Source organism: Sinocyclocheilus anshuiensis, unplaced genomic scaffold (genome assembly GCF_001515605.1).
Source record: "Sinocyclocheilus anshuiensis isolate Anshui unplaced genomic scaffold, SAMN03320099.WGS_v1.1 scaffold110, whole genome shotgun sequence".
NCBI classification, from domain to species: domain Eukaryota; kingdom Metazoa; phylum Chordata; class Actinopteri; order Cypriniformes; family Cyprinidae; genus Sinocyclocheilus; species Sinocyclocheilus anshuiensis.
In genome coordinates, this window is record NW_015544155.1 from 1684015 (window position 1) to 1693521 (window position 9507).

Below are 9507 nucleotides of genomic sequence, written 5' to 3' on the forward strand. Positions count from 1 at the left end.
CCTGTGGTCAGTCCTCAAAAGGCGAGTGGACAAGCAGAAGCCCACAAATTGTGATCAACTCAGAGAACTAAAAAGGCAAGAATGGATCGCCATCAGTCAGGATTTGGCCCAGAAGCTAATATCCAACATGCCAGAGCGAATTGCAGAGGTTATGAAGAACAAGGGTCAACACTGTAAATATTGACTCATTATATATTTTTTTGCCAATAAAAGCCTTTAAAACTTATATGCTTATCATTGTTTTTCAGTATATCACAGAAACGTGGAAAAATCATCTACAAATACTGAAGCAGCGAACTTTGCAAAACACAAAATTTATGTCACTGCCAAAACTTTTGGCCATGCCGGTACTTATTCACCTTATTTATTTAGTTTTTGTGTGTTTTGATTTTCTTTTTTCAGTGTATTATAGCTTTATATAATATCAGGCATTAATGAGATACCAGCCATAACATCAAAATAATTGACTTATAACTTAATGGCCAGAATTTTAGTATCAGTGCATCCAAAAAAAAGAAAAGAAATTGCCCAATACATCCATTTTATTCCAACCGGAATCACTTGAACCTCGTAATGGTGTGCACATTTGTAAGTACGAATTTCCCCGGAAGACTTGAAAGCAGCATAATTGGAAATCAAACAGACAAAAGTCAGCCTGTCCTATTTCACGATGTGATCAACACCCATTGCTAAATATGGTTCAGAGTGTGAAATATCTGTGCCCAAATGTCATGCCGCTCTGTGCGAGTGTTTGTGTGTGTGTGTGTGTGTGTGTGTTAGATTTGGCTCATTCTCTCGGCACTGGCTTTTCTCGCGTAAGGACAAGAGACAGGAGTATAAGCCAGCGTAGTTCTGTTTACATCAAATAAAAAGTGACTTATCTGACTCCCTCAACATGTTTGTACTTGTGTTATATAACCCGGCAGGCCTTTGGCCAAACCTTCTCCCGTACTGAGACAGATTAGAGATTAGGCCTTGTTGTGTTGCTGCACCTGCCTCAGTTCTGTGTGAGCTTCTGGCTGGATCAGAACCGGCTTGGCAGCCACGTGGGCCATGTGGAAGGGGAAAGAGTCCACTGCTGCTTTCTGTGAACAAACGCTAACAGATGACTGTAGGGATAATGCTCTCCCGACAGTACACGCATCCCTCCAGTGTCAAAAGCAACAACACAAAGTAATCGAGCCTTGCATATGCACCTGTCCATGTCAAGGATTAGCAAATGCCTCTAAAAATCCATGTTAAAGCAAGTCAGTGCACTCAGTGCACTCGGCAGTCATTTATTGTGTCACCTCTAGGCTATTTCCAGTCATGCAAGTATAGCTTGTATCTACTTAAATGTATAAAGGTTGAAATCTCCAAAACTGTTGGCTAATCTTGTTGCGGTATCAAATAAAGTCACTAATGAGGTCTGACAAAAATCATATCATACACTTTAGTTTCTTGAGGTCTTAACTATATACTTGGTAACAGTACTAAATATCAATTAACTTATTCTTATAAAATTCTATTGACAAACATAATGGGCATAATAATATTCATAATGTGTATCTTTACTCGTCAATTGGAAAAACATGTTAATGAATCAAATACATTATTCACTAATAAGAACCAACTCAAGAGTCATTTGTTGGAAGTCAGATGGTTTATGTTGGTCACACTGTGTGTTTTGGCTTATAAAAGTCATTCATTGGGAGTCATTTGGATTGCATTAGTTGCTCTGTATGTTTCTTTTTCAAAACAAATAACTGGCCTATAAGAGTCATTCGGTGAGAGTCTGTTGGATTGCGTTTGCCGTGTTTTATGTTTTTGATTATATAAGAAGAACCAGCATCCAAAGAGTCATTTATAAAAAATTCAAACTACATGCTGTTTCGCTAAATTCACTAAAAAAAGAACTATTTAAAAGAAAAAACTCATATGAGTCATTCTTTCAGAAATTGGTTGGAATGCACTGGTGGTGCTGTATGTGTTTTTTATTTTTCATAAGAACTCATAAGAGTCATTGTTCCACAATCAGACTACACAGGTCATGCAGTGTATTTTTGATTTACTAAAAAGAATTGCTTGGAAGAGTCATTTTTCCAGGAATCAGACTACACTGGCCGTGCTGCATGTTTTTGATTAACTAAAAAGAATCGACTAAATTTCTCTTATTTTTATAGGAAATGTTCTGTCTCCTCCATATACTGTCATATCTGGTGTATAAACAGAGCTGTACGGCAGTTATAAAACTGCTACTAATACAACAACAAAGTGGAAGCATGACGCACTATTAATGATTAGTCCTTCATACTCTTCATCATCTCAGTGGGGCTGACTCAGTTGCCCGATGAGTCAAGAGTGGCACTGAAAGTGGAAAGAACATTAACAGCCTCAATCAGACATCCTGTGAAATGAAAGAAAAAAAACAATTATGTGGGTGTACAGAGCATGGTTTGTAACATGTGGTTGTTTGCGTCTTTCAGCTATAATGTATGTAATGGGGGCTCTGGGGCCAGCTGCAGGGTACCTGCTTGGAGGCGTTCTGATCGGCTTCTACGTGGATCCCAAAACCATCATCAACATTGAGCAAAGTGATCCACGCTTTATTGGCAACTGGTAAGATCTGCTGTTCTGTAGCTTCATTCCAGCCAATGAAAGAATAACAAAATTAATTTTTTCCACTTTTTTTTTTACCATATTTACTACAAATAACATTGTAGATCCCCATTTCAATTCATTTATTTCATTCCAGCCTTTGAAAGAATAAATTACATTTTTAGCTCTTTTTGAGCACATTTTACTAAAAATAACACTGGAAATCTCCATTTGAATTCATACATTTTATTTCAGCCTTTGAAACAATAGCATAAACTCAATTTTTGCCACTTTTTGAGCACATTTTACTACAAATACTGATAGAGATCCACATTTGAGTTCATTTATTTCATTCCAGCCTTTGAAAGCATAGCATGAATTAAATTTTTAAAACTTTTTGAACCCATTTTACTAGAAATAATGCTTTAAATCCCCATTTCTATTCATTTATTTTACTTCAGCCTTTGAAAGCATAACATAAAGTTTTAACACTTTTTGAGCACATTTTGCTAAAAACTGGATATCTCCAGCATGATTGTCATTAATCCATATCGCTTTGTTCTTAGGTGGAGTGGTTTCCTGCTCTGTGCTTTCGCCATGCTGTTGGTCATCTTCCCCATGTTCACTTTCCCCAAAAAACTTCCCCCTCGACACAAGAAAAAGAATGGGGCGGACAGCAACTCCAATGATGATGATGTCCTGAAAGAGAAATCCAACAGCAAAGGCGAGACTGTGGCGTCCTCCATGGGCTTTGGGAAGGACATCAAAGGTGTGTATCTGATAAAGGTCATGTGATGATGCACACTACAGGAAGTGTGCATGTACATATTGGAGTGTTACCTTGAAAACGTGGTTATTTTTGTCCTCAACGCATTCTGAGAAAACATAAGATTAGCAGAGATTCATAATATCATAATATGATTGTGTGATATAAAGCAGTGATTTGTCATTTAGCTGACGCTTTTAACATCTTACAGTACAGTTATTATAAATACAGTCCTCTGGAGTTTAGTGTCTTTCACGGGGCAGGATATGAACCTGCAGTCATTCTGTTATCAGCCCAGATCTTTGACCATGAGGGTTTGTCTCTCCCTCATTTAATTACACCGTGCTGCTGACCACCACTCTCAGGAGATTTTCAAATGCTGATATAGAAACTGTAGAATGATGATCAAGCTTAAAAAGTTATAAATGAAGACTGAGTAAGGTAGCAGAAGTTGCTTTTCATTATTCATCTGGGAAGAGCATTAATGACAATCCTGCCACCATCATCACTAATACGGTCCCAATTACGGTACCAATCTGCAATTGCACTGCTGTTGGGAAGTTAAGGAATAACTGCTGAAACTTTATCTAAGAGATGACAGAAACCAGTTTCTGCTTTACAACAAAAAATAAAGCAAGTAATAAATGTTTAAAATAAGAATTAAACTCACACTGTGAATACAAAGTCAACATTGTGAGATATAAAGTTGCAATAACAAGTCACACTAGAGGAATAAAAAGTCAGAATTGTAAGTTGTAAAGACAAACTTGCAAGGAGTAAAATCAAAATTTAGATTGATTAAAGTCACAAAGGCAATTAAGAGAAATAAAGTTGTAATTGTGAGATTTAAATATTCATTTTTATGCAGCACTGGTATGATTGAAAAATACACATTGAATTTGCATTTATTCAAGCGATCATAGTGACACAATACATCAAAATAATGTATTTTTTTATTCTTACAAATGTCTTCTATTTTAAATTAATGTTGTTTTTTAACTTACATTAAAGAATCCGGAAAAAAAAAGTTTATCACAGTTTTCACAAAAATGTTAAGCAGCACAACTGTTTTTAATATTAATAATAATAAGAAATATTTTCTTGAGCACCAAATCAACATTTCTGAAGGATCATGTGACACTGAAGACTGGAGTAAAGACTGCTGAAATTTGACGTCAAAGGAATAAATTACTTTTTAAAATATATAATAAAATACATATTACAACTTAAAACTAGAACAGTGTACATTAAGTTGTATAAATCTCATTGCTATTATTGTCACACTGTCTAAACTTTATCCAGATAAGTGCCAATTATTATTTGCCTGGTGCGACCTTTGTCCTGCTTTGACAAATACACACAAGTGACTACAAGCATGACAAGCTTTGTTCTATAAACCCGCTGTAACCTACTTCCATTCTTCCTGGCCTGCACGTGTTTGCATAAGTAGGCTTTCAACATTTCAACTTTTCTACAATGCCTTACAGTAGGCTAGAGTAGTTTATGGCACTTTGATGTAGAGGCAGACAAGCTGTTTTGTGCATTAGTAGGTGAAGGTTCTAATCTGGCTGCTTTGTACCAGCTTCTATGTCTCTTCTGTCAGTCCCATAGATCCCATAGATGGTATGAGAGTTCAACCTTCAGGAGCAAATTAAAGTTTGATTATAGTCCGTTACCATGGAAACAGTGCTACAGCCCTAACCTGCTAATTAAAAGAGGTGGCTTTGTTGGCCATGATGAAGCATTCGGCTAAAACCTATGGGATTTAAATGGATTAGCCGATGAATCCAGAAGAGCTGTGGAGACACCATGTTTAGGTTTAGCTGTCTTTACCCTATTAGAACAGCAAACATCTGTTAGTATGGATTATAACTTGTTTGAGAGCTGATGCGGAGAAGAAAGCAGGTCGCGTCTGTGACCACCAGCATTTCTTAAAGACAAATTAGCATGAAAATAAGTTGATTTTATTTTATTTGTTTGTTTTCATTTTTATTGAATTTTTATTTATGCGCAGTATATTGGTACTATACTGGTTATTGGCCTATATTATGGATGTTTTTTTTTTTTTTATTTATCTTTTGGAATTGGATATATATATCCGCTAATATTAGACATTTATGCTTATTTTCTCTATTTTTACATTTAGATTACCTTTACTGTCATCTAACGCTTACTTGAATGTAATATCTAAAATGTAACAGTTAATTTTTAGCAAATGACAAAATGAATATCCATTTATCATACTCAATATTTTAATGTTGTTATGCCTAAATTCATTTGTAGCATTCAAACTGATTATTTTAGTTTTTGGGGTTTCATTTTTAATTTATTTAGATAAAATATTACAGAATTTGAATGTTGGCCATTTAATGGTTATTGATGTGTGTAGTTGCTGATGCTGTTTTTTTTTGTTTTTTTTTATCCCATTGTGTAGACCTCCCCAAGGCTGCCATAAGGATCCTCAGCAACATGACGTTCCTGTTCGTGAGTCTGTCCTACACAGCTGAGAGCGCCATCGTCACTGCCTTCATCACCTTCATCCCCAAGTTCATCGAGTCTCAGTTTAGAATCCCTGCCTCCAGCGCCAGCATATACACAGGTACATGTTTTCACCATAACCGTAATTAGACCTCTCGATCTATATTCCCTTATTTCTCCTTACCACTTTCACATATGATTTCTTTCCTAGTCATGTCACACATTGCACATGATTCACACTCTGTTCTTCACATTACAGAATATGTGTTAAAAATGAAGTGTGAAGATGTGTGATATTTCTTTTCACAGCTGTGCCCGCTTATTTTGTGGAGGCATATTTGATAGCTACTATATAAAGCTGCATAACCAAATATGCTTCTTTGAGTGAGTATCACTGGGTCTCAAGATATCATAAAAATGTCATCATCAAAATTTACTCATCTACATTAACCCTCAAAAACATATTGCCCTCTACCTAAGAGTCTACATCCTTATTAAGCCGTGCATATGTCAAAATATCTCCGCACAGATGCTCTCTCATAAGGTAACGGGAGACTGGCCAGGATCCCTAATCAGAGCCCACCAGGACTGAGTAGAGAGTGTGATCCGCTTCTGTCAGCACGTGTCACTGCCACTTGCATCCAGTTTGTTAACTATAGAAATAAATTAATATATAAGACATTCATTTATTCATTTATAAATAAGACATTGCTGGGTAGGTTACTTACAAATTGTAGTCCATTACTGATTCCAAATTACATGACAAAAATTGTAGTTGGTAACATAATCCATTACATTACACATTTTAGGTAATATAATTGGACTACTTTTTGATTACTTTTGACCTAATTCATTTATTGCTTTGATTTAGGATAATCTTGTACCACGTTGATATAAAAATAAAAAGAGAAAGTAACATTACATTGTAATAGCATTGTAATTAAACAATACGTCATATAGTATTTGACATATTTTATAGTATTATGCGGTATATATATATATATGTGTGTGTGTGTGTTATATATAAAATTATTATAATACAATAAAATCTTAAAATAGTTTAAATTTAACATTTGAAAATAATCCATCTGTATGCAACCTTTATATTAATATTAATATTGTCACCTTTGTTGTACAAGTGATTTTAGGGCTTTGTAGCAGAAGTAAATATGAGTTAAGAAGTCAACGCCACAATGCTGGATGTGTTTTTAATATAGTTGAGAATTAATTATTAATAAATACTTATTAATTTACTTAATAAGTAGGCTTTGTTCAAATATGCACAATAATAATGATGGCTTTTCCAAATATGAGCAATTATAATAAAGGTGCTTCCTAAGTGGAGTCTCAGTGATTAGTGTCTGTATATAAACTAGCAGGGTTCTGGTTTTTTGGCCCCTAAGCTTGTTGCCAGGATACAGGGAGAGACACAAATTAATGGTATGGTTGCTATGTCGACTCTTAACTATGCTTGTGTGTTCTTAGATTATAACAGGAAATCAACTTGTTGGCTAGAGCTGTCAGGACATAACCCTCATGGATAAGGTCTCTCTTTCAAACAGAAGCGAGCAAAATGTTCTTTGATTTAAACCCATGCTGTATTGACAGCAGATTTATATGCCTGCTGAAGTCAGAGCATTCACACAGGCCTGGATGTTTTACACATCAATAGATGCAAGCAGTTTGACGTTTTTGTGCTGTTTCCACAGTTATGGCTGCCAAGATTCCCTTCAGCCTATAAGACTGCAGCTGCAATAAACTAGAGACGGACAGAAGACAGATGGTGTACCATAAAACAGAAAACTGAGGCCAGGGAGCATCAGATCTACATTTATGCTTCAGCTTTCCTACAAATTAATTCAGTTTTAAATCACAGCTTGACTCCAGATACAACAATGTCTTCAACAATGTTCCTAGATCACCTATATGAATATATGAATTGTTCCTATAAAGGCATTAAAACTTGTGTACAACACAAATGTTAATCAAAATATATTAAGGTTATGCAGTTAATGTGCACTCACAGAAGTGTGTATATCAAGATTTTAATAAAAAAAGGTGTGCATATTATTATACATTTATTTATTTATAATAAATAATTATATATAATAACAATAATTATATATAATTATATTTAATAATAATAATAATTGCAATAATTATTAATATTAATGTCATAAATGTTTTTTTTATTATGGATATGTGTATTAATATTATTAATGAAAATATGTTTAGTTAATATTAATCATAAGAAAAACAATTATTTGGCCAAATAACACTAGTCTACTGTGTGTGCGCGTGCAAGAGATCTGTGAGTGGGTTGTGGTCATTAGCACCCTGCTTCGCTCCAGCTTGTTGCCTACAAGAATCGTTGTACTTTGCCTTTGCATGTCCCACCCTCCCCTCATCCCCAACACACACAGTCACACGCACACACACAGCTCTATGCCAGCTGTGCATGCAGTCGGGGCCGAATCTCCCAAGACATCCTCTCAAGGAGACTTTCCCTGCTCTCCTTCTAGATACACTGAGGGTTTGTGTGAATAGTGCTTGTTTCTCCTTCTACTTTCATGACAGGGAGGTGTTCCTGACGCACTTCTGGCTAAATATAGCCCAGTGGAAAACTGTATTGGCTTCACACAGCCGTGGTTGTCTCATGAACGGGCATTCTTACCACCTTGTCAGGTTGGAAGGGTATGTGTGTTTATCCTCGTGTGGGTGTATGAACATTTGATGGAGTGTAATGAAGTTAGGTGTACCATGAATTTCCTGGCTAGTTTATGCTAGTTTAGTGCTAGTCTAGCTGGTGAACTTACTGGTGAAGTTGGCTGACTAAGGAATGCTTGCTGGTTTAGCTCAAGAGGTCAAAGTTTGCATCTGGTTAGCATGGTCCAGTTAGCCCCTGCTAGTAGATTTTGCAACTACACATTAAGAATCTTATCCCATTGATGGCCATTCAAAATTTGCTGTGTATTCTGACTTTTTAATAAGAAACATAAATAGTAAATATTTGCATTTTTTCATAGTAGATTTTTACCAGTGCCTTATTTTTTTCAGTTAACACAATGCTAAGTTAGTAGGTTAAACAGTTAGGTAAGGAATAGGGCTGCACGATAAATCGCATGCGATATTTAATGCGCATCTTGTCAGTAAAGACGGTTCTGTAATCAGCGGTAAATCTCCATCACCAGTGCCTTATTTTTTTCAGTTAACACAATGCTAAGTTAGTAGGTTAAACAGTTAGGTAAGGAATAGGGCTGCACGATAAATCGCATGCGATATTTAATGCGCATCTTGTCAGTAAAGACGGTTCTGTAATCAGCGGTAAATCTCCATCACCAGTGCCTTATTTTTTTCAGTTAACACAATGCTAAGTCACTAGTCTAACTGTAGGTCGTTTGCATTTGTTAAGTAACATAGTAACTTGACGCATTATTGTAGAATGTGCATCACAGGTGCGTGTCAGTATTTTTAGTGGCATCAAACGTGACTCATCCATAATTAAGAGTTAGAACTGTCTGTTTTAATAATAACAATTTTAAACTTGTTGTCTAACATCAAACAGAGGTTTGGTAACAAAGCGTTTATTTTCAGATTTTATGGCTTTTTGCATCATGCATCTCACTGTCTTCAAGTCTGCATGACTTCAGATGGCACTAATGACAGCGATACGTGTGTTTGTGTGT

The 9507-nt window shown here is 35.7% G+C and overlaps 1 protein-coding gene across 1 annotated transcript in view; it reads left to right on the plus strand.

The window, feature by feature from the left end:
- Positions 1 to 9507, plus strand: part of LOC107695420 (solute carrier organic anion transporter family member 5A1-like) — a 47066-nt gene that overhangs the window by 28354 nt on the left and 9205 nt on the right. The window contains exons 3-5 of the mRNA XM_016495318.1: positions 2466 to 2598; positions 3144 to 3346; positions 5778 to 5942. Of these exons, the coding sequence (XP_016350804.1) occupies positions 2466 to 2598; positions 3144 to 3346; positions 5778 to 5942 (501 nt within the window). The remainder of the gene's footprint in view (positions 1 to 2465; positions 2599 to 3143; positions 3347 to 5777; positions 5943 to 9507) is intronic.